Source organism: Cnephaeus nilssonii (assembly GCF_951640355.1).
Source record: "Cnephaeus nilssonii genome assembly, chromosome: 2".
Lineage (NCBI taxonomy): Eukaryota > Metazoa > Chordata > Mammalia > Chiroptera > Vespertilionidae > Cnephaeus > Cnephaeus nilssonii.
Window position 1 is genome coordinate 34,361,532 of NC_137073.1, and position 23,411 is coordinate 34,384,942.

Genomic DNA, 23,411 nt, shown 5'->3' on the forward strand with positions numbered 1-23,411 from the left:
AGGGGATAGAAAAGATACTGGAAATGTGGGGAACCTGGAGACTTCTTTTTCATTTGCCTTCTCTGGAAGGAAAAGGATGCTGGATGACAGAACCTAGTGCTGGGGGCTTGGGAGCTATACAGGCAGGGGTGGAGGGCCTATGTGTTGGGGAGCCAAGGGTCTCTGGTAATATCTATTGAGAATGGAAATGCTCTCTCAGAGGGGCCATGGCTGAACAACCCAGCTTCCATGTCTCCTGGCCTAGCTAGAGTAAAGGTGCTCAAAGGGTACCTTGGTACCTGGTAATATCTACCCTGCCCACCTATGCCTGCCTCTGCCCCAAAGAGAGACACCAGGCTCTTCCAGGAGGAGGTCTTCATGGCCCATCTGGCTCTGATCAGCTGCTTTCACCTTCTATGGTTGGTGTTCATTGGCTACTTCACAAGCCGGCTATGCCTCTCCACCAATTGGGGCTGACTTCTTGGCTCTACCTTAATGCCCAGGCTGGATCCAGGGTTGCACACCATGGCCTTGGCACCATCTTGCCCCCTGTAGGAAGCACAAGGGTCATGCCAACCACACTCCTTCCAGCCCTTGGCAGCAAGGTTATCTCATCCAAGAGCCTGTCAAAAGAACTTGGCCTAGACCCTGCCCCTGACCTAAGACTTCCTGGTTTGGCCCTGGCCCTTGTAAGCACATTTCTTCCTCAGCGAACAGCATTGAGGCTGCCAAATTCTGTGATAAAAACTCAGGTTACCGAGCTGAATTGACACCACATCTGCCCTGGGGGTAGTCAAAGTCAAGTTGGGGCTGTTATTGGGGGCGGGGTAAGAGTGATGGACAGACTTATAAACAGACAAGTGCAATCAACTGTTACCAGATAGAAGCCCAAGGACAGGAAGAGGGTCAGGTCTCTGGAGGGAGGGGGATGGAGAGGGTGGTCAGGGGGCATGCAAAGAATCTTGGAATATTTGCTCTGGAAGGAACATCAGGAAGCAAAGCCCAACGCTCTCATTTTGTGGATGGGGAAACTGAGGCCCAGTTGGCAGAAGTTACTTGGCCGGGGTTACTAAGTGAGGTAGTGGCAGGTTCTTGGACCCTGATTTCCAGTCAGGGCCCTTTTGGAGGTACCAGGTGTCCTTTCTGGTTTTCTGTATCCAGATCCTTGTGTCCTAACTCCGTTTTTGGAAAAACATAGGTCATCTCTATCCAAAGGTCATGGTTACCCAGGAGGTGCCTGCTCAGGCCCAAGGAGCCAGGCGCTGCCAGTCCTTCCTCCAGAGGCAGTGTGGCCTCTAGGCCTAGAATGGGGTGGTTGAGATTTTCTCTCTCTCTCTCTCTATCTCTCTTGCATTTTTGTGAATCTAATGATGAACTTACGCTACCACACTTTTCCCTTCTCTTACACATCTTACCTACTAAAGGAGGAAGTGCCACTTTATTGGTAAGTGGACGTTAACCAAGAGGGACTTAAAAAAAAAAAATCAGAACTTAAAAAAAAAAGAAAAGAAAAGAGAGAAACAGAAAGACAGTAGGGCGCTGCTGACAGCTCCACAGGTCTCTGCAGGGCCGGAAAACAAAGAAAGAAAAATGTTAACAGAAAAATGTCAGTTCCCCAGGAGTTCAGACATTGTTTTTGATTTTGGTATCTAATGACATTTGTGGATTTTGTTTTTTATTTCTTTTTTTTTTCCTTCCCTTTCTTCGGTTTAGTTTTGAGTTCAGTTGTCCTGCCCCGCCCCCACCCCCATCTGTGTGCCGTGTGCCCCCTCCATCCCCTCACTCACCCCCACGCGGGGGGGCCTGGGCTGCTGGGCTGGCCCTAGTGGGGCCTCCCGGTGCCCAGCCTCTCTCTTCTCTCTGCCGGGATCGTCCGTCCCTGGAGGGGAGCAATGCCAGCCCCCGTGCCCGTCCCGGAGCCCTCTCCCTGTCAGCCCCCGACCCCCACCGCTCCGTTCCTCTTGTGTTTTGCATGCTGAGAACCTTGCATGAGCTGCACTGTTGAGGCCAGAAGGTGGACACTCAGGAGAGGCAGAGGCAGGGCAGGCGCGGGGAACCGTGTGTGCGATGCTCCGGGACTGGCAGCCCCAGGCCGGAGCCAGGTGAAAGCCTTCTCTCCTTCTCTCCCCCCCCACCCCCCACCCGCTCTCTCACCTCGATCTCTCCTTCCTTCTCTGGATCTATCCTCTCTCTTCTCCGTCTTGTCTCTGCTTCTCTAACTTGTCCCTGTCGGCCCTCACTCACCCTGTCTCCTCTGCCTCTCTCTCTCTCTCCTGGGTTCTCCATCTCCTGTCTGTTCTGTCCCGCTTCGTCTCTCGGTCCCGTCTCTCCTGTCTCTGTCACTCTCTCCGTCTCCCCCCACCCCCCCTCCCCCGTTCCCTCTCTGCCTCTCTCCCCGTCAGAAGCCCAGCTCGCCCTCGCCCAGGGCCGGCGACCAGGCGGAGGCCGGCGCAGCCCCGTCGCCCGCGCGGGGGAAGGAGAGCACGAGCCCGCGCTCGGCGCCATCGTCGCAGGGCAGAGGAGACCGCGCGGCCGGCGGGCAGGCCAGGCGGCGGCGGCGGCGGCGGCGGCGCCGGCGAAGGCGGCGCTCCAGGTCCCCCGCGTGCGCGCCCCGCCGCAGAGGCCGCCGGCGCGCCCGGCCCGCGCCGCCCCGGGTTCCGTCGCGCTCGCTCAGCAGGGCCCGGTCCAGCAGCGACTCGGGCGGTGGCGGGGCCCCCGACCCCGGGCCGGAGCCTGGCTCCGGCGGGCACGGTAAACGGTGAGCGAACACGGTCCCCGGGCGTGGAGGCTCCCCTCCCCGCACGGTCCCCGACCCCCACGGAACACCCACCTCCAGCGAGTCCTCACCCTCACCGACCACGCCCCCTCCGCACTCACTGAGCTTCCGCTTCTGATCTCTCTCCTCGACCCCAGGAGCCCTCTCGTCCTCCCACGAAGCTCTCCCCATCTCTCTTCCCACCCACCCCCACGATCTCTCCCCTCCCCTCCATGGACTCCCCCTGCACTGATCACTATCCCCTTTTCTCGCTGGTTTCTCCCTGTGCCCCCTTCCCTTCTCTGGAGACCTCACCCCTTCCAGGAACCTCCCGTCACCAACTCACACACCCCCCTCCTCCCGACCCCGAACACATCCTCTCCTCCATAAACCCCTTGCGCGTGAATCCCTGCCCTGCTGAGTCCCCTCCTGCGCCCCTGGCTGAGCGCCCTGTCGCCGTGCCCCTCCCGCAGGGCCAAGGAGAGGCCCCCGCGCGCGCGCCCGGCCAGCATCTCCCCGTCCCCGGGCGTGCACGGCCGGCACGGCGGCCCGGAGGGAAAGAGCTCGTCGCGCAGCCCTGGCCCCCACCCTCGCTCGTGGAGCTCCAGCCGCTCGCCCTCCAAATCCCGGTCGCGCTCGGCTGAGAGGAGGGTCCGCAGCCCCACCCGCTCGCCGTCGCCCAAGAAACCTCTGGGCCGGTGAGTGCGGGCGGGGCGGTGGGGGAGGGAAGGATGGGAGCCGGGGAGAGGGCAGGCCCGGGCGCCCTCGCGCGGCGGTGGCGCTCACCTCGGGCCCGGCCTCGCAGGGACAAGGACGGCGAGGGCCGCGCGAGGCACGGCGAGGCCGACACCGCCCGCGCGCGGCGCCGCTCCCGCAGCTATTCGCCCATCCGCAAGCGGCGCCGGGATTCGCCCAGCTTCATGGAGCCGCGGCGCATCACCAGGTAAGAAGGGGCCGGGCACCAGCCAGGGACCTAAGGGATGAAGCCCTCCTGGAGGGACCGACTGAACCTAGGGCAGGGAGGGGAGAAGGCTGAAGGAGAGGAAGTGGGGGTTCAGTAAAGGGAAGAGGGCTCTGAGAGGAGAGAGGCTAGACCTGGTGGTACCGGGGAGGGGGTGGACTCAGACAGAGGTGAAAGTTCACTGAGGGGAGGAAGGCCTCAGGAAGGGAGTGGTCCCCAGTGGGGGCCTGAAGGCCCATGGAGGGAAGAGGGGGATTTGCACTTGGGTCTGGGTGGAAAGAGACAAACCTGAAATTAAGTTCTGAAGATTCCAGCCAACCCTCCCTACATTCATCTCCTGGCAATGATGGGAGGAGCCCATCATTGCCAAGAGCCCATCATTGCTCCACTTGCAGGGAGCCGCACCCTCCCTCCCTCCATTCATCTCCTGGCAATGATGTCTCCTTTTCTCCTTCATCTCAAGGTCCAGCCTGCTGAGTGGCCTGTGGCCAGCCTGGGGGCCAAGTGGACCCCCTCTCCACAGGCTGCAGGGGAGATGCCCATGTGAGCTGAGCTGGCTCTGTTCAGCTGTCTGTCTGCCTCTCCTTTTCTCACTAACCTCACTGCTTACCTTCCAGCCCCCTGGGGAATTTGGAGGAGGGGTCACCAGCAGCCTGGTGTCTGGGGCAGCTGTGGGAGGAACCCTCCTTCTTACTTTCCCCACACAGTCCAGTGGGGCTGTGCCAGGATCAGAGTTTCTCTGCCAGGACTGGGGGGTCTGGGCCTGGGTCTCCAGGTGAGCCGATGGTCTGTGTTTGCAGAAATCACCCAGAAGTCCTAGATCCCTAACATGGGGAAGAAGGCCACAGGCAAAATTCTGAGCCCAGCTCCGCCACAGCCTTCCTGGGCAGCCGTGGGAGGTCGGAGGGCCTCTCTGGTCCCTGTTCTCATGTCCACGCAATAGCAGGCCTCCCTCGGCATCTGTTCCGCTCTCACATGGTCGGATTCTCAAACGGGCCTTTCCTGGGCCTTGATGATCACATTGCCTCCTCCCTTCACCCCAGAGCTAAAGAAAGGCCAGACCACAAGGTTTGGGCCACCCCCAGACCTAAGAGGGAGGTCCTAAGGTGGCAGACTCCCACACCTCCCACCTGGCACCCACCTCAGCCCCTCTCCCAGGCTGCCTCCTCCTCCCACTAACTACACCTGTTTTCTTCCTTAGAATTAACCCAGTGCGATGGGGCTTTGCCGCCCCCTTAACAACTCTCTCTTCTTTTCTCTGGGTCACAGTCTCCTGGCTTCAAACTAACTCCAGGGCTGGTGGGAGGTAGCTGAGTGAGGAGAGGGGCCAGTGGGCCTGGGCCAGGCTGTGGGCATGGGCAGCAGTGGCCAGGGGTCTCTTCCTGTTCCCTTCACGTGCGTGACCTGAAAACCCCAAGTCCCCCATTCTGTGGGGAACAGAGGAGCAGAGCTGGGCCGTATCCACAAACATTTCCATGCACAGAAGCCACTGCTTAGCTTGGCTGATGTGGATTGTCTATATTTAAAACTTACATTCACTCAACAAATATTTATTGAGCACCTACTCAGGTCTAGCTGAGATTCGGGTTCCCTTTCCCTGCAGACAAGTGAGGAAAAACAAAATGATCAACATGAAATTGGCAAGTGACCACTGACTGTCCAATCCCGTTGGGGTGGGAGGGGGGGCACCTGAGGCAGCAGAACCCTGGCCACTGCTGGGGAGGGGCTCCAGGCCCAAGTGAGGGCCCTGGATGGTCTGTAATCGTTTTTTTCCCTCCTGGCAGTGCCCGAAAGCGGCCCATCCCCTACTACCGGCCCAGCCCCTCCTCCTCCTCCTCCAGCTGCCTGAGCAGTGACTACTCAAGCAGGAGCCCCAGCCGGAGCCCCAGCCCGGGCCACAGCCATGGAAGCTACAGCAGCCGAAGTGGAGGGACCCGAAGCCACACGCGCAGCCCCTCCCGGACCCCCAGTCCCAGTTACCACAGCCGGAGCAGCTCAGAAAGTGGAGGCTTCTGAGCCCTTACAAACCCCGATTGGTGCCCCCTGGCACAGAGAGAGGCGAGGGCTCAGGCCCCAGGATCCATGGGGGGCATGCACCCTATTGCTACAAAGAGGTCCCAGGGCCAGGGAAGACCTTGAGGGTAGGTGCCCTGCAGACAAGGAGGAGCTGGGTTCTGCTGCTTCTCGAGGGTCCCTACCCCCACCTTCTGCCCTCCCACCATGTCCAGGGAACAAAGAGCCTTTTCGAACACAGGGATCACCCTGCCCCCCTTCCTGCTTGATGCCAGCTTACCAGGCTGGGGATCTCAGCTCAGTGGACCCAGGGACATCTCTGAAGGTGCCAATCCTGGGAGCCTCCCCCACCCACTCCGCAGGGCCCTCGGATCCTCTCTGTCACTAGGCAGGCAAGGAGGCGGGACAGCAAGCAGGATATAAGTGAGACAGAAAGAATGGCCTAACCCTTGGTGTGCCACCATCCAGGCTGGGGAGCTGCTTCCTCCTGAGCTGGCTGCAGGAGGACCCTGGCTGAGGGCTGGAGGCTGGCCCCACAGCCCCCCGAACCCCGCCCCAGGTCCAGAAGTGCCAGGAAGAGCCAGGGAGCTCACTCTTGGTTCCACCTTTTCTCTCCAGGCCAGTCTCTCCCCTTCAGGCCTCACCTCATTCCCTGGTCCAAGGCCACACAAGCCAGGCCTTGTGCATGACAAGAGGTGGGACACACAGACCACAACGGAATCTGGCCCTGAGATGAAAGGGGGCTCAGGTCAGGAGGTGGACGAGAGAGGGAGTGGACGGCAGAAGAGCCTGTGAGGAGGGAGAAGCAATGCAGCCTAAGGACTGAGCAGGCCCTGGTCTTCTCACGTGCCCCTTGTCCGAGTCACAGGCACAGGAGAGCGTAGCTTCAGGGCCTGCCCGAGGGAGCGCTTGCTCCCCAGGGTTTGGTGAGGAGGTGGCCGGCCCAGGCCTCCCAGGGAGGGTGCTGTGGCCCTGGGAAGGAAGGGAGGGTCTGTACCGAGGGCCTTGGCCTGGGGCATGGGCAGGAAGCAGTGGCCCCAGCCCTCTTCTGCTGCTCCCAGCCCCCTCCTCCTGGGGCCCTCAGGGATCTAACGAAGTCTTCCTTGGCCCAACAGGGCAGATGCCCTGGGCTCTGCTGGGGGGAGGGGTCTGGGGTCTGGTCCGGGTTCCCCTCTCTCTATTTCCCACTTCCTTTTTTTTTTCCGCGGTGCGGATGAAACTTGGGACTCTAATAAAACACTCAGTGCCCAAAGGGCAGGTGGTGAGACCAGGCCTCTGTGGATTTGGGTACCTGGAGAGTGTGGGGAGGGCATGGGGCCCTGGGGTCCTTCCCACTGAGAAATGGGAGGGGTTCAGACTCCTGGGGACCCAGAGAGAAGAACTGGCACCAAGAAACCAGCGCCCAGCACGTCTAATCCTCCTGTGCAGGTGCCTGAGTCTGCAGAGCCGGCAGCTTAGTGAGGAGGAAAATGGGGGCCCAAGATGATCACTCCCATGCCCTGAACCCCCATCTAGCTTCAGCAGTGGGTGGGGGTGGGGCAGAGGAGGAGGCTGGGCCAACACACAGGACCTTCCCTATATGTGGAATGTTCCAGAATGGCTAGAACAGTTTGGCTGTGAATCCAGGCACCCTAGGATGGGGCCTGGAAAGGGAGTTTAGAGTAATGGGTTGTTTTTTTTCTTTTAACAGTTACATTCTATTTCTTTTATTGAGATCTAAACAAATACACACAATCTCCCGCACCCTCCCCTCCTCCTTTTCCTTCTCCTCCCCCTCCTCTTCCTTCTTTTCTCTTAGAGTGGTGCGTTTTAACCTGGTTTTGAATCTACTCTTCCTGGGGAACCTGAGGAAGGCCGGGAAGCCTTTTCTCAGAAGGTGTGCACATGCCCACAATTCAGCATGCAATTTGGGGTCACACAAACACTACCAGCCTTGAGGGCCTCCTGGTCCGCCTCTGCTGAGGAAGCTTACGACACGTCCATAGCTCTGACCTGTGTGAGCCATGAGACGGATGTCCTTGGTCTAGTCTGGTCCCCAGAGCAGGGGGTCATGCTCCTGAAGCCTATGGCTGTGTCAGCACATGGCCTCCTCTCCAGGTCCTTTTCCTTCCTGCTAGAAGGGGCACTGAGGAGGTGACTGTTTCTGATCTGAGAAAGCTATTCAAAGAAGCACCTGTCTCTTTAACCCTCAGGCACACTTTAGGGGCTACAGGGAGATGTCACCTCCTGGGCAGGGGAGCATAAAACACAAAGGTGGTCATGAAAATTTAGCCTGTCTCACACTGCGCCCATTCCTGCTCCCACTCCCCGACTCCATTTCCTCATTGCTCAGCCTGAAGCCTCCTCCCTGCACCCCACAGCTAGGTCCTGTTTTCGTATTGTTCTCCTGCAGCTGGACAGGGCTTTCCTAGGACCTGTTTTCCTATTGGTTCTTTGCAGATGGTACCACTTTCCCCAGATGGTACCACTTCTTCCCTCCCACCTCCATTCCTGGCCCAACAATCCTGGGCTTCTCACTAGCACCCCTCCCATACCCATCTCTTGCCCTCTCCCACCCTTCCTGCTCTATCTAAAATGCAAATCTAACCTTTCATTCACTCATCCCACACCTACTTATTGAAAACCTACTGTGTGCCACACAGTCCCTGGCTCTGAGGACATAGTATTGAATTAATGAAACAGAGCTTCCTGCCTTGTGGACCCTGCATCCTGTGACCAAGGCCACCAGCTCGTAGGACTTGGAAGGCTTCTGAATGGCTCCACCCGGAACAGCAATCCTTTCCTTCTGCAAGCCCTCCAACCTCCTCTCGCACCACTGCCCTTTACTCCCCAGTTCAGCTGACCCTCCTCCCTGGGCCCCCAAGAATGCCCCTTCAGCTCCACAGGTTCAGGCTCAGCTCAGTTCAGCTGCCTCCTACTCTGAAGAGACTCTGGTCCCCAGCTGTGGTGGCCACTCCTGCCTCTCTGAGTTCCTCCAGTGCTGGGTTTGCTCCTGACTTTAGGGCCTTACACTCTTGTTCCCGTTGCTTGTTGGCAAGTTACTCTCCCCATAAATCTGTGAGCTTCTGGAGCCCAGCCCTCGCTTTATTGGTCTCTGCTCCCCTCCACAGCCTTGTGAAATAGTTGCCCTTGAAATGTTTGTGGAATGAGTGAGTGAACAAGGGGGCCATGCAGTGAGCAGTTCCAGAAACCCTGTGGGCAGGCAGCGGCCCAAAGGCAAGGTGTGGTGGCCGCAGAAGACACTAGAGGGCGACAGAGAGGGAAAACTGCCAGTTAGGATCGGCCGGGAGGGGCACAAAACTGGAGAGCAGCCTGGGGGAGGGTCTCCGTCAGCCCGGAAGCCTGAAGCTCAGTTCCGCGCCCTCACTGGCTATTTGAGAAAGTCCGCTCCCTGGGAAAAGATGCGGAGGGCACCAGGGCACCAAACCCCTGTCCCTCCCACAGACGGAGGGGTCAGCCTCTGCTCCGTACCTTGGGAAAAGAGAAAAATACTGCCAGGAAGGCAGGCAGGAAAACAGGAAACTACAATTCTCCCTTGGTAACAAGGAAGGGGAAACGGGATGGGGGTGGGGGAACCTTCCCAGGATGTGAGCCTTTGGGATGCTGTAGGTTCTCTCCTGGTCTCTCTCTCCACAGATGGGAGCCTCAGGGACACCTGAGCCCTCCCCCCGCCCCCATTTTCCCCTCCCAACACACTAAGTACCCCCCTAAGCCCCCCCCATTTTCCCCTCCCAACACACTCAGTACCCCTCCAACCCCCCCCCCCATTTTCCCCTCCCAACACACCCAGTCCCCCCCTCGGGCCCGCCCCCCCCCTCCATTTTCCCCTCCCAACACACCCAGTACCCCCCTCAGGCCCACCCCCCGCCCCCCATTTTCCCCTCCTAACACACTCAGCAAATGGGCAGTGAACAGGGCTTTCCTATGTCCTGTTTTCCTATTGGCTTCCTGCATCCCCAGACTCAGGGTAGCAAGTCACAAGTGCACATGCCCAGTTTGGGTGTCCCAGCTGGCACACACACACCCTCCCCATCCCCTGCCTCTCTTAAATGCTCTTGGAAGACCCCTGGCCTCTTACCAGTCTCTCTCAGCTGAAGGCATATTCAACAAACTGGTCCTACCTATCACCAGGCGCCTTCCCTTCCTTCTCCAGGTCCCCCTCTGCCTGAGAAAGCCTCTCGGGACACCTAAGACAGGGGGGTGCTTCAGCTGTAGGGACTCCCACCTCCACGGGTGCCACATCTCCACATCCTCCCTCACCCCCTCGCTACACCCACACACACACACCCCTCCGGAAGCCTTAGATGGCAGAGCAGGCCGCGTAGGGAACCTGGGGGGAGGGGGAAGTGGACGAGAAACTGTTGATTCATGGTGCTGGAAGGCGTCTAGGAGAACATCCAGTCCAATGGTCTCATTGCACAGATGAAGAAAATGAGTCATGGGAGCCGGCCGCTGGCTAAGGTCCCAGAGTCAGGTCCCCAGACTCCCAAGCTAGACAGATTGTTTTTGCTGGACAGCAGGGCAGTTGGGGCCAGAGGATGGGTCCCTTCCACCTGGCCCCTCCTTGCCACCCCTTCAGTGGTGATGGGGGTGAAGTGATCCCAAGGCCGGCCAGAAGCCGAGGCCTAGTGGGTGGGCAGGCTGGAGGCTCAGTGTCTAGACACTTCCAGAAAGACCTGGTGCTCCCCCAACCCCATGTGCTCTAATTACTGCTGCTCACATTTTCAGTTCCCAGCAGGCTCAGCAACAAGCGAAATCTGTCAGCTGTCAGGCCTCTCCAGGGAGCTCTCTCAGCTGCCCGAAGACTCTCGAATTTTCTCTGAGGTTGTGTCAGGGAAAGAGGAGCTGGCTCAGCTACAGTTGGCAAATACCAGCCAAGGGTGTGGCTATGTGCCTAAGGCCTCAGGCACAGTGCCAGGCTGGGAGGCAGGTCTTGGGGCTGCTGCACAATGTCCCAGACTTCGGGGCCACGGATGAGAGGAGGGCCCCCTCCAATTAAGTAACCCCAGACCCTCCAGTGCCCATCTTCCTTCACTTTCCCCTCCCAATGGCTTCTGGGGAATCCCTAGGGGGTGGACTTAATTGTCCCCTTAATCCCAGAAAAACTACCCCTGGCAGCTCAGTGACTGGAATGCTAGAGCAGATGATTGTCAAAGGCCATTTGGGCAGGTGGGCAAGTGGAAGCTGACATTCAGCCCTTGTTCCTCTTGCCAAGTCCAGTGCTTGGGTTCAGCGTGCAGCCTTCCGGAAGAGCATCTTGGTCAGGGATGGAGGCACCCCAGAGAGTCTGGCCCAATGCTCCCTGTTCTGATAGGCAACCCTTGCTGAAAACAGCACCCTGTTCCTGGGAGCCCACAGCGCCCCCTGGACTGCCTGGCAGTCTCTCCCCTGCAGGACAGAGGATCAGGAGGCCTGAGTTCCAACCTCTCATACCCGCTTCCAGCTTTGTGACCGTGGGCAGTTCTGACCCTCAGTTTCCACATCTCAATAATGAGACTCTGATAAGATACTTGGACATGCTATAATGCTCATGCAACTGGGTAATTCTCATTAGTCTAAGTCTCAATATCCAAAATTAAAGGCCCTCTTTCCTTAATGATTAACACAGGAGCACCAGGCATTTCACATGCATTCTTGCATTTGAGATTCACCACAGTCCTGCAAGATGGGTGCATTGTTAGCCACATTTTGCAGATGGAGACATGTGGGCTCAGAGAGGTCACCAGGCCAGTGAACAGCAGCACCCAGCCTCAAGCCCAGCCTTGTTTGACCTCAAAACCCAGTTTTTCCCACCCTCCACCCCCTCTTACCACGACCCAGAGCTACCCATGTCCCCTCCCTTGTGATTGGCAGGGTGACCCAAGTCCCTCAAGAACTGGCTCATTGAAGATGAATGTTGAGTTCTCCATTCTGCCTCCCACCTGCCGTGGGCAGAGTGCTCGTGTTGCGCTTCAGGTTGTACAACTTCCCCTAGCTGGGGCGGCAGGGATGGATCCTCCCTGCCTAGCTTCAGACAAGATGAAGGGAGCTATGAAGGGAGCTTGTGTCTACAAAGTGCCCCCACCCAGAGCGTGGCTGGGCCTGGCAGGACCACACTTGAAAGCACCCATGACTACACCTGACAGCTCCCTCAAGGGTGGGGCACCTGGGCTCCAGTCTGGGCCAAGGTGGGCAGGCAGGGACAGATGAGGGCCCTCCCTGGCTCCTGACCTCACCCTGACTTTATGGGGCTGGGAGTACCAAGGTGTGAAAGCCTGGGGCTTCTTGAAGCTGAGACCCTTGTGGGGTGTGGCCATTAGTTCCCAACTGAGATTCACTGGACTCATGACAGGATCCAGCAAGGGAGATGGGGCAGAGGGCAGGGGTACTGTCTGCCTCCCACCCTTGGCTCAATTGAACCCCAGGTGCTCAGAGGTCTTTCCAGAGGTGACCTCAGATTTGTGTGGCCCTGTCCCAGCTCTTTCCTGATGGAGAGCAGAGGGGTAAGAAGGAAAGACATCCAGGAGCTCTCTCTCTTGAAGAGGAAACTGAGGCTTAGAGGGGGCATGAGTCTTGTTACTCCTTGTTCATCAAGGTAAGTGGCCTGGAGTCTGGCTTCCAGCCCCTCAGTGTCCTGGGCAGAACAAGGCCTCCTATGGAACTTGTTAGCAGGGTGGGCCTCAGAAAGAGAGGGGGTAGGGAAACTCCAAGGTGAGAGCCCTTGAGGGTAAGAGCCCTGAGCAGTAGAGGCAAGAGGCTTACTCTGCTAAGTGTCTTACAGGAGACAGTGGACAGTCACTCAACCTCAGTCTCCTCATTTAAAAGATAATAGGACTGAGTCTCTAGAGGGAAAGCTGGGCCAGGAAATGCCTATGACGGCAGGAAAGAGGGAATGTTAGGATTACAGCAGGAGCCTAGGGGCACCACTCTCTCCCAGAGGTGAGATATTGGGGACTGGATCCCATAGGTGGTCAGGTAGGAGGTGGGGTCAAGGTACAGGCCTCAGGTTATGAGCAAGATTTAGCAGATTGTACCATCCGGAGTCCCCTCCCCCTTTGTACTGCAGGAATCAAAAACAAATGGGGCTTTGTGATTATAATTTGCAAAATGGGAAACTGAGGCCTAGAGAAAGAGGGGCCTTCTCTAAAATCGCACAGTAAGTCAATGGCAGAGCCCAGACTAGACTCAAGGTTGCTGCATTTCAGGTTCCCTGTCCTCAGGGGAAAATAGATTGTATAGAGCAAGAGCAGAGCGGAATTTCTGGGCACCTTTGACAATCCAATATGGAGTCACTGTCAGCTAAGACTGAGGTATGTCAAGACTGAGGTAATGGGGTGTAATGGGAACGCCCTTAGGAGGGGCTCAGAAGGCCCAAAACCACAAGTCTGGGCACTTAGAAAAGGATTCCATTTGGACACCGATATGAGTGAGACCTCCACCCCTGGTGACCTATAAGAATTCAGAGCCCCTCCTACCTCAAGCTTGGCTCTACCACGGTCATGCTTGGATCCCTGCCAGACTTCTACTCCACCAGATGCATGCCACCACGGTAGCCACCTGGCTGGAGACGGAGGCCTGCCTCTCCACCTGCAGACTCCCCCAGGGATGGACACTTTGCTCTGCTCATGTAACCTGCCCCTCTCTTTGTGTAACCTGCGTGTGAGTCTGTTGGCTTATTGGGGAGGTCTCCCCTATTGAACTTGGCATTGTGGAAAGACATCCAGGAGCTCTCTCTCTTGAAGAGGAATTGTGTGTAACTCCTTTGAGGGTTGGCATTGTGTGTAACTCCTTTGAGGGTTGCTCACCACATAGATATAATGTGGAGACTGACAATAACTTTCCTCCTGACCCCCCATCCTCAGCACTGGACCTGGGGTTTCTCATCTGGGCCAGCCCCACTCCTGGGGGCAGGGGGGAATGGTCAGACCCATACATGCCTCGGCCTCTGCAACAGGGATAGGTACACATTCTCCTCCCTCCTCCCTCTCTTCAATTCCAGGTAGATAATAACAGTAATTAATAATTATCATGTACCAGGCCCTGGGCTAAAAGTCTTGTTCGCATGAAGTCATCAATCCAATGATGTAAGCATCATCATCACCATGATCATCTCCGTTTTCCAGATGGGGAAACTGAGGCCCAAGGAGTCTAACTTGCACAAGTCTTCCATTAATGGCAAAGCCAGGATTTGAACTCAGGCCGCGAGCTCAGGCCTCTGCCCGAGGGTTCCATTGCCCACACTCCTAAAAACCACACCAGAGTGCTTCTTAAAACATTACATCACAGATAACTGTGGTTCAGATTTGGCTCTGCCACTTCCTAGCTGTGTGGCCTGGGACAAGTAGCTCAACTTCTCTCGTCTTTGTCCACCTGGACAACAGGACGGGACTGTGCACAGGCAGTGGCCCGGTGCTTTAGCGCCCAGGCCTGTGAGTGTCCGGCAGTGGGCACTGCATCAGCATCAGCATCAGCACTCCCGTCATTTGTTTTTTTGAACAAGAGAAGGTTCCAGATGTGGGCAGAACCTTCCTCGCCCCGCCCCTGCCCCGGTATGCAGCGGGAGGGGCTGCCCGTACTAGTCATTGCCATTAATAGAGACCTGAAGCACCTCCTGCTAAAAATACCCGGCTGAAGCCCTTTAAAAGCGCTGCTGGCTCCAGCCCGGGACAGTTCTCCGAGCTTCAGCGAGACGCGCAGAACCCAGAACCGAGCCAGCATGACCGAGCGCCGCGTGCCCTTCTCGCTCCTGCGGAGCCCGAGCTGGGACCCTTTCCGCGACTGGTACCCGGTCCACCACCGCCTCTTCGAGCAGGCCTTCGGCATGCCGCGGCTGCCCGAGGAATGGTCGCAGTGTTTCAGCCACAGCGGCTGGCCGGGCTACGTGCGCCCGCTCCCCGCGGCTGCTGTCGAGGGCGCCCCGGCGGTGGCCGCGCCCGCCTACAGCCGCGCGCTCAGCCGGCAACTTAGCAGCGGCGTCTCCGAGATCCAGCACACGCCCGACCGCTGGCGCGTGTCCCTGGACGTCAACCACTTCGCCCCCGAGGAGCTGACGGTCAAGACCAAGGAAGGCGTGGTGGAGATCAGCGGTGAGAACCCCACCCCCAACCCCGGCCCCGCGGGGATAAAGCTGCGGGGCGGGGAGCCTGGAGAGTGGAAAATTAGCCTCCTATTCGCCGCCTGTGCCCTCTTCTCCAGAATGGGGGGTGAGGATAGCTCCTAAAGGAACTTTTGGCCCTAAAACAAAAACCACTCTCTTAAAGGAAGAGACGCCCTCTTCCAGCGGAGATTTTACACCACCACCCCCAGCCCCACCCCCAAGTGTCCAGGTCCTCCGGAGCTGTCCCTGCCTCCTTCACGGTCCGTGGAGGGGGCGTGTGCGCCAGGCAAATGGAACTTTGCAGAAGGCTATGAGGGCCTGGAACAGTCCGGGGCCCCCAAAACTCTCCACCAGTTTGGGTCGGCCCTGAGTCCCGGCCACTAGGTGGGGCGTGTTTGGATGTAGGCTAGCTGAGAGGCGGTCCCTCCCTCACCCTCTGACCTCCTTCCCTTCCCCAGGCAAGCACGAAGAGAGACAGGATGAACATGGCTACATTTCCCGGTGCTTCACTCGAAAATACACGTGAGTTTGGGCACTAGGTGGTGGGGGGCGGGAGGATGCAGTGACTCACCTGTGTGTGACTCTGGTCCTCCTTTTCTGCACCTCCAGGCTTCCCCCTGGTGTGGACCCCACCCTGGTGTCTTCTTCCCTGTCCCCCGAGGGCACACTCACCGTGGAGGCCCCGATGCCCAAGCCAGCCAACCAGTCATCAGAGATCACCATCCCTGTCACCTACGAGGCTCGTGCCCAGATTGGGGGCCCAGAAGCTGGGAAGTCCGAGCAACCTGGAGCCAAGTAAAGGCCTTTGCCCCCACCTTCAAACCCTGCGTTAGCAATCACTGACCATCCCCACCTGTCAGCCTGTATGCTCTTTTGATACGTTTATGTTCTGTTTTTCTCAAATAAAGTTCAAAGCAACTGCCTGTCACTGCCTCAGACCCTGGTGTGTGTGTAGGCCTAGGACTTGGTGCTATTTGCTGGCTCACACATTCCTCATATGTGCCGAGGGCCCGCCGTGTACCAAGCCCCATGCTGGGCCCTGTGGGTACAGTGGTGTCCATCGCAGGGAACAGCCCTGCTCTCCAGCCCTGTGTCCATTAAAAGAGAAGTAATGATTGTCACCAGCAATTAACACTCCAAAAGCCAGGTGTGGGAGCCAGGGACACCAGGAGAGGCTCCTGGCCTAGGCTTGGGTACTCAGGGACACCTAGCTGGGGTTAGGTAGATGGGGACAGCAGTCCCCCTGGGGAGGGGAACTTCCTGGGAGCTCAGAGTCCGATTCTGACTTCATCGTGACTTTATTATTCTCCTGGAGAGGGACAGGACCATTTAGATGGTGTGGGAGATGTGGTGACTCAGGTGACTTTCTGAGGGGAGGTGGGACTATTCAGAGGACCCATTCCCCATACCCCCAGGCCCATGCAGGGATGGGGCCTGGGCTCTCAGGCCTGAGGGTGTCCTCTAGAGATTGAGGCCTAGGTTTTGATGGGAGAGAGGCAAAGACCCTGACAGAAAGGTTAGTTAGTCGCTCCAGGGGGCCTACCTTGACTGGGCCAGGCAGCAACAGTCACACCTACCATGGCCCTCTCCTCTGTCTGCCCTTGCCCAGCCCGCTACCCTCTTACCTGGCCCAAGGAGGGTTCTGAGGGACCTGGGAGAGGGAAAAAGCAGACTGGGGCTTTGGAGCCCAGTCTCAAGTCAAGAGCTTGAGAGACCCCACACGATCTCCACAGACGAGGAACCAGAGCCTGAGGCTGAGGCAAGATACCCCTGCAGTCTTTCCTAAGCCCACAGCCTTACTTTCACCGGGTGCTTGAGCGGAGCAGCATCCCACAGGGAAGTGCCTGGGCATGCATGTGTCCACGCACATGCGACCCCTGACACCGCCCAGCTTCCTAATGTTCCCTCTGTAGTGCAGGCTCCCTGCTGGGATACCATAATACGGAGCAGGCATAAAGCCAAAGCAGGTCTCAGCCCTCAGAGGCTTCACCAAACCTGGAGGGAAGCCAACAGGAAAATAAACACATAGACCAAAGGATTGTGTTGGCCCAGCTGGCAGCACAGGTCTGGGCCTGAAGGCCAGGGCACACTACCCAGTCTGCCCACCCTTCCACCTTCCACTCATGTCCTGAGCTCCAGTCTCCTAAATCTGCCACCCTCCTTCCAGACACACACAGACCACGTCGCTGGTGTCTCCTGGACACCTCCATGATCCCGTGGCTACAACGCAGAGTCGGCCTGTCTAGTTCTCACCCTTGCTCAGATCACCAGCTCCCTTGTGGTTGGCAGTGGGGTGGCCCCAGCCTCCACAGGTGTGGCTGCATCCTCCTGCCTCGTCAGAGAGAGCTTCCAGCTACTCAACCAGTGCCCTTGAAGCGTGGGAAAGCTGATGCCAAGCCTTTGACAGGCAATAATCCTCATCAGCCCTGGGAAAAGATGTGGTTAGTCCTGCCTAACTGGGCACAGCAAGCCTCAAAGAAGGGAGGAAACTTGCCCGAGTCCACACAGCTAGTCCAGGAGGGGTGGTGGGCATCTGTGTGGCCATAGAGAGGGGAGAGCAGGTTAGCTCAGATAGGAAGGTGGGGGGCAGGGGCGGGGGCTGAGATTCCACAGCTTAAAGTACTGCAAATGAGGGTTGGTGGGACCTCAGGAGGCCGAGGACAGGGATGCAGTTGAGCCCAAGGGCCACAGCTGTCCAAGGGAGCCAGGCTGCAAAATGGCCTGGAGAGAGCATCTAGGGGTCTCAGACCCAGAGTCCAGAGCCATGGTCTGTGGCAGGCAGGCGTCAGCGCCTGGGGGGCTGTCAGTGCTATAGGAGTGGGGCCCAAGAGCAGCAGCTTTGAGGTCCCCAGGGTCTAGGCCACAATTTGGCACCCAGCTGAGCCCCGGTGTAGGTGGAAGGGAAGGAATTCACTCCCTGCAAGGGAAGCAGGCCCCAGGCTCCATGGGAAACCAATGTGGGAACCTGAGGGTGATGCCCTGTAGCCTGCCTGGGCCACACGAGGGACAGAGGCCAAGGGGATCTGAGGTGGGCTGGCCCTATGCCCAGAGCTCAGCTTGGAAGAGGTGGAGTCTGAGGCAGCACCTCTGGACAGAGGAGACGGGGCTGCTGGCTCAGGCCTGGGGGTCTCCATTGGGAGGGGCTGGCACTAGGCTTTGGGAGACATAGTGAGTCCCTGCACTCCTGCTGTGACGCAGCAGCAGTTCCAAGCCTCTCCAGGCATTTTCCTAATTTTCAATGGGTCCTTCTCTAAAGGTCTCTGATGTTCTTCAAGTCTGATGTTCATCAATATTTGATGAATGTGGCATCTGGGCCTCTCTGCTCAGCCAAAGGGTTTCTGAGGGGTAATACTCCATGCTCCAGGCTGATGACAAAGGCTCCCTTGAGGCCCTCAAGTCCCTGTGGCTGCTGGTCCCCCCTGGCTGGTGCAGTCTCCCCTAGGGATCTGTAGAGCACAGAAGCCTTCCTCTGTCCCAGGCTGATTCCCAGGTCTCTCCTTTTCTCTATCCCTCCCAGCTGTGAAATCTGCTTTCCCTGTGGGCACCTCCTCTGGCCCAGCACCCAGCCAGTCGGTCCAAGTCCCTGCTCTCAAGGGGGCAAGTGTAGGAAACAGCTCTGTGACAAGCAGCATCAGAGAGAGGCTGGCTGGGACAGGCTGCGGAGTCTCAGTGGAGTGGGGAAAAGGGATTTCCAGAAGTGACCCTTGTGCCATATGCCAGGGGGAAAGGCTGGACGGCTAGTGCATTCAGGTTGGAGAAGCAGCAAGTAAAGGAGAAAGAGAGGGCACATGAGGGAGGTGATGGGGCCCTGAAGGTCATGCTTTGTAAGTCCTTTGTGGCCAAGGTCATGCTAAGCCCTGCCCTCATGCTACTCTCCCAGGGATGTGGCCCCAGAGAATGTGGAAGAGGCCCACCATGTGCCTTCTACCCCCAAAGTGTGTACTGTCTATCAATCAATGTCCCTGTGTGCCAGCCCTAAGGAGCACAGGGTCCCGTGGGGGAGACCCAGAAGTAAACAGGAACTCACACCTGGCACAATTCTCTTAGTCAAGGGCTCTGGGTCCTCCTCCCCCTCTTCCACCTGGCCAGGTGACTTTGGACTTCACTGTGTGTATGTATATATATACATATATACATGGCTCTGCCTCCATATATATAAAACCCTGCCTCCCAAGGATGAACCATATTCTCGTGGACTTATTTGATAGTTCTGCCAACTTCTAGTCGTACTGGGAGGACTGGCAGCATGAAAAGTGCCAGGAATCCCAGGGTTAGCTGAGAAGGGACAGCTCCCGATCAACAGCAGAATCGCTGCATGGCCTCAGGTAGGAGCATGGAGGGCGGAAGAGCCTTGCTGGCCAGCCTGCCACCTCACCCTCCACTGAGGGGCAGGCTGAGGGCCAGGGCTCCCAATGCCCAGCCCAAAGAGAAAAGGTCCTGTCCGCAGCTCCTGGGGGGAAATGCAGTTATGGGAGGGGTCCTGGCAGCATAATGGCCCCCTCCAGCCCTTCCTTCCAGTCTGGTATACCACCCTGCCCAGCCCAAGGTGGTGGTGGTCGGATCAAGATGCAGCATTGGTGGTTCAGGGACTGCCTCAGTGGAGGAAGTTAATCCACCCCCAGGGGTTAACAGGGAAGAACCTGAACCTGCCAGGAAGGCTTGGACTAAATAATAAATAGAATAGAGGGGCAGGAGGAGCTGTTTTTAGGAGGCATGGCCTGGGGTCCAGCCGTGCTCTGGGCTGTTTCCATTCTGAGGGATCTGGGTGGCCTGTGAGGCCCCCTCCTGCCCTGACTGCCTGTCAGTGTGGTGCAGAATGGGAATCACGGGGGAATGAAGAAGATTGGCGGCGTCAGTCCCCTAACAATGGTAGGAAGGCCAAAGTCCCAGGGGGCTCAAGGAGGTAAGGACCAACAGGGGCCTTCACGAGGAAGGCTTCAGTCTGGCCCTGACCCCAGGGCAGATCTGGGTAACCCTTTTCTTCTCACATCGTATTCCTTCTACAAGATGAGTCCTTTAAGTCTGCTTTAGGGATGGCTGTGAGAGTTTGTGTTCAGACTGGGGGGAGTGGGGGTGAGGGGGTGAGGGGGTGGAGACAATGGGATAGGGAGACTGAGAACTTAACTAGGTGAATGGATGACAAGAGAGGTTATTGTGCCCTCTCCCCACCAAGCCCCCTCCCTCTCTGATCCCCACCTGACCTCTCTCTGAGCCATGGTGGCAGAGCTATCCTTTTACAATCCCCTCAAGCTACCCTAGGCCTGACCCCCCTGAAAGCCTTGAACCCTATGAGTAGCCCCACAGGCCAATCCCTCAGCAGGGGTTCTGGAGGCCCAAGAAAAAGAGTGATTCTGGAAAAGTAATCCATCACCACTAAGCAGGCAGCAGGCCTGGCCAGCTCAGGCCTCAGACTGTACTAGCCAACTCCAGAAATAAGGCCTTGGCCCCACCGGCCAGGGGCAGGGAGCATTGCCCAGGCAAGCCCTGAAACGGCCTCCTGCAGGATGCCCTGAGGCCCAGCACCAGAGTTCTACTTGCCCCTCCCCTCCCTCTAGGCCCAGATAGGACAGTAAGTGACTGCCCCCTGGTGCTCCACAGAGACACCCAGACACCTGACACCACTCACCCTGGGACATTTGGGAATCTGTCCCAAGGTCTGGGTCCTGCCAGGTCCAGAGAAGAAATGGGCGCAGGAGACCTGGTCTTGGAAAACACTGACACCCCCTAGCCTGGCACCTGCCATGCCCTTTTCTCTGCTCTGGGCCTCAGTCTCTGAGAGCCCTCAAGCCTCCTGAAAGTTCCCTCCTGGAGGACCCAGCTCAGCCCCCTGGGTGCCACCCCTGCCTCTGCCTTTGAGGGTCTGGCAGCCAGGGCCTGGGCCCAGAGCCCCCGCCCCACCCTGCTGCATAGGTATTGACCACAGTTTCTGTTACTAATCACAACTGTCACGTGTTGGGCACCTGCTAGCTGTCAATCACTCCTTAGCTTATTAAATCCTCACAGCAACCCTATACTTCTGAGAGGCAGAACAGGATTGTGGTTATGCTTTTGGCCACTGGTGTCAAATTGCCTGGGTTCAAATCCCCATTGGTCCACTTACTAGCTGTGAGATCTTGGGCAGGGTACAATTCTTAGTTTCTTTCTCTGCAAAATGAAGCTGATTATATGCATTAATTACACATGAAGCCTTTAGAACAGTGCCTGGTTACTAAGCATATTAAGCACCTGATCAATGCTAGGCGTTTTAATAAAGTAGATTGTATTATTCCCATTTTACAGATAGGGAAATGGTGGGATGAGAATTCAAATGCTGAGCTTTCTGCCACTAACAGCCCTTCATTTGGCAAATGACATACTTTGCTGAGTGACAGAAATCTCACCTTTCTAAACAGTCAGTAGCCACTGAAAATGATTAAGTCCTAAATCTAGGTTTGATTGTGCCTTGGGCAACCCATCGCCCCTCCCAGACCTCAGGATTATACAACGGCTCTATGTTGGCAGATGGGAAGGGCAGAGATTGGGGTGTCTGTGCTCCCTGACATTTCTGACAGCTGATTCTGGGGGAGAGCCCCGGGTGGCCACCATTCAATTCAAAGTTATTATGAACGTCTACCCAGGAGTGTGGGGAAAGCAAGGGAATTTAGTGTGAGAACAGCGCACCAGAGAGGAGGATGGGGTCAGGCAGCAGGGGAGGCTAGAGAAGGAGATTGGGGCCTGGCTATGCCAGAGGACCTTGAATGCCAAAGGGAGGCAGGGGCTGTCCTCACTGTCCTCAGGACGGCAGGTTTTCCCTCTAACCCAGGGCTCTGCCACAGGACCGGTGTGTGAGGTGACAGAACCTGTGAGGTGACAGAAGCTGTGAGGTGACAGAAGCTGTGTCGCCAACCCCCTTTGAGCCCTTCCACCTGTTTTTGTACAGATAATGCTGACCTCCTGAGGCACAACAAACCTACACAGGACGTTAGAGGTCGCTTCGTTAAGGTGGGGAAACCGAGGGGCAGGCGCGGGGTCTAGGGCGCAGCAGGAGCCTGCGGCTCCGCCCTCCCACACCAGCTCCTTCCGCCGACCAAGGCAACGGACCACGGCAATACAAGTCACCAAGCCGGATTAGGCTTTATAATGCCCTGAAGAGCTCAGAACAGGTTACTCCGGGCGACACAGTCGCACACTGGAGGGTGGAGGGGAGGGCGGAAGGCGGAGAGCCGGTTGGAAAAGGGAGGTTGAAGCGCCGCGAACGGTGGAAGGAGAAGGGGGTCCTGAGCGAATCGGAAGGGGCAGCTGTGCAGGCAGATCCTGGGGCAGGAACCCAAGTCTTAGCAACAGGCCGACCATTGGAGGAGCGGGACAGACTGGCCTGCGATTGGCTCTCGCCAAAGCCCGGTTGGAAGGCGGGCGGGTTCGCGCTCCCAGACCGTGCCTGGCCGGTCCCGGAACCTTCAGACCCTGAGTCCTCGGAGCCCTGCTTCTTCGGGGCAGAGGCTGGCCCGGTCCTGCGGCGGGGCCAGTGCACACGACGTGAGAGCGCGTAGAGCCTTGCAGCTCACCCACGCGGACAGCGAAATCCTTCGCTTGGGGCCGAGATGTTTGGGAGTGGGTGGTGGCCAGAGAGAAGCCACAGGACAGCGCGCTGGGCTGGAGGGCGCGGCAGCTGTCTTGGGACCTTGGCCAAGCCTGTGTTGCTTGAAGGCTTGCAGGAAACAGCACCCGGCTGAAACTGGGGGCGGGCGGGGCTCCGTGAGGACCAGCTGCAGAGCCGGCGGCGCCCAGTGGGGGACAGCAGATGACAGCACCACCGGAGGAAGCCCCTACCTGGGGGGGCGGTTCCGGGCTCAGACCCTGTCCAGGATTGATGCTGAATTCCTCCTCCCCTTTCCAGGGCCTTACAAACCATTCGGCAACCCATATAATGGGACAGGGGCGGCCAGATCAGTCGTCTCTTGGAGACATTTGGGTGCTGAAGCCTTGACGGATGGGCCAAGGCTATTGTTTTACTACCCAGGTTCATTTTGGCTTCTGTCACCACTAGGCTAAAGAAATTCAAATCCTGCCCTGACCGGTTTGGCTCAGTGGATAGAGCGTCGGCCTGCGGACTCAAGGGTCCCAGGTTCGATTCCGGTCAAGGGCATGTACCTTGGTTGCGGGTACATCCCCAGTAGGGGGTGTGCAAGAGGCAGCTGATCGATGTTTCTCTCTCATCGATGTTTCTAACTCTCTATCCCTCTCCCTTCCTTTCTGTAAAAAATCAATAAAAAATATATTTAAAAAAGAAATTCAAATCCTAATATGCCACCGGGAGCAATTATTACTCCCTTGGCTTTCGTCCTGAAGTGGGATGCAGTATCTGTTTGATCCTAGAGATCTGGACAGCATTTAGGGAGATTATATGGAAAGGGACTCACCCAAGATGCTTGTAGTCAGCCACATGCTGCTCATCCTTTATACTGGCCATTACTTCCTAAATCTTGTCTCTATTTCAAATGTAATCTAATTTAGGGCAAGAGAATATTTTTCATTCTTTTTTTAAAAAATATTTTATTGATTTTTTTACAGAGAGGAAGGGAGAGGGAGAGTTAGAAACATCCCTCAGCTGCCTCCTGCACACCTCCTACTGGGGATGTGCCCACAAC

At 57.3% G+C, this 23,411-nt stretch overlaps 2 protein-coding genes across 2 annotated transcripts in view; both read left to right on the forward strand.

The window, feature by feature from the left end:
- Positions 1-7,620, forward strand: part of SRRM3 (serine/arginine repetitive matrix 3) — a gene marked incomplete at its 5' end in the record, with an annotated part of 34,446 nt that extends 26,826 nt beyond the window's left edge. Inside the window, 4 exons of the mRNA XM_079800500.1 lie at positions 2,382-2,737; positions 3,208-3,432; positions 3,540-3,677; positions 5,480-7,620. Coding sequence (XP_079656626.1) covers positions 2,382-2,737; positions 3,208-3,432; positions 3,540-3,677; positions 5,480-5,711 — 951 coding nt within the window. The 3' untranslated portion in view covers positions 5,712-7,620. The remainder of the gene's footprint in view (positions 1-2,381; positions 2,738-3,207; positions 3,433-3,539; positions 3,678-5,479) is intronic.
- A 6,644-nt stretch (positions 7,621-14,264) lies between these two features.
- On the forward strand, positions 14,265-15,707 carry HSPB1 (heat shock protein family B (small) member 1). Its single transcript, XM_079798456.1, has 3 exons — positions 14,265-14,773; positions 15,243-15,306; positions 15,394-15,707. Exons 1-3 carry the CDS (start codon positions 14,404-14,406, stop codon positions 15,581-15,583), a joined length of 624 nt encoding a protein of 207 aa, XP_079654582.1. The 5' UTR covers positions 14,265-14,403; the 3' UTR covers positions 15,584-15,707.
- Positions 15,708-23,411: the final 7,704 nt, after the last annotated feature.

Coding starts and splice junctions, on each gene's coding strand:
- HSPB1 (XM_079798456.1), top strand. CDS start 14,404: ATGACCGAGCGCCGCGTGCCCTTCTCGCTCCTGCGGAGCCCGAGCTGG. Junction 14,774..15,242: donor AGGCGTGGTGGAGATCAGCG/GTGAGAACCCCA, acceptor TCCCTTCCCCAG/GCAAGCACGAAGAGAGACAG. Junction 15,307..15,393: donor TGCTTCACTCGAAAATACAC/GTGAGTTTGGGC, acceptor CTGCACCTCCAG/GCTTCCCCCTGGTGTGGACC.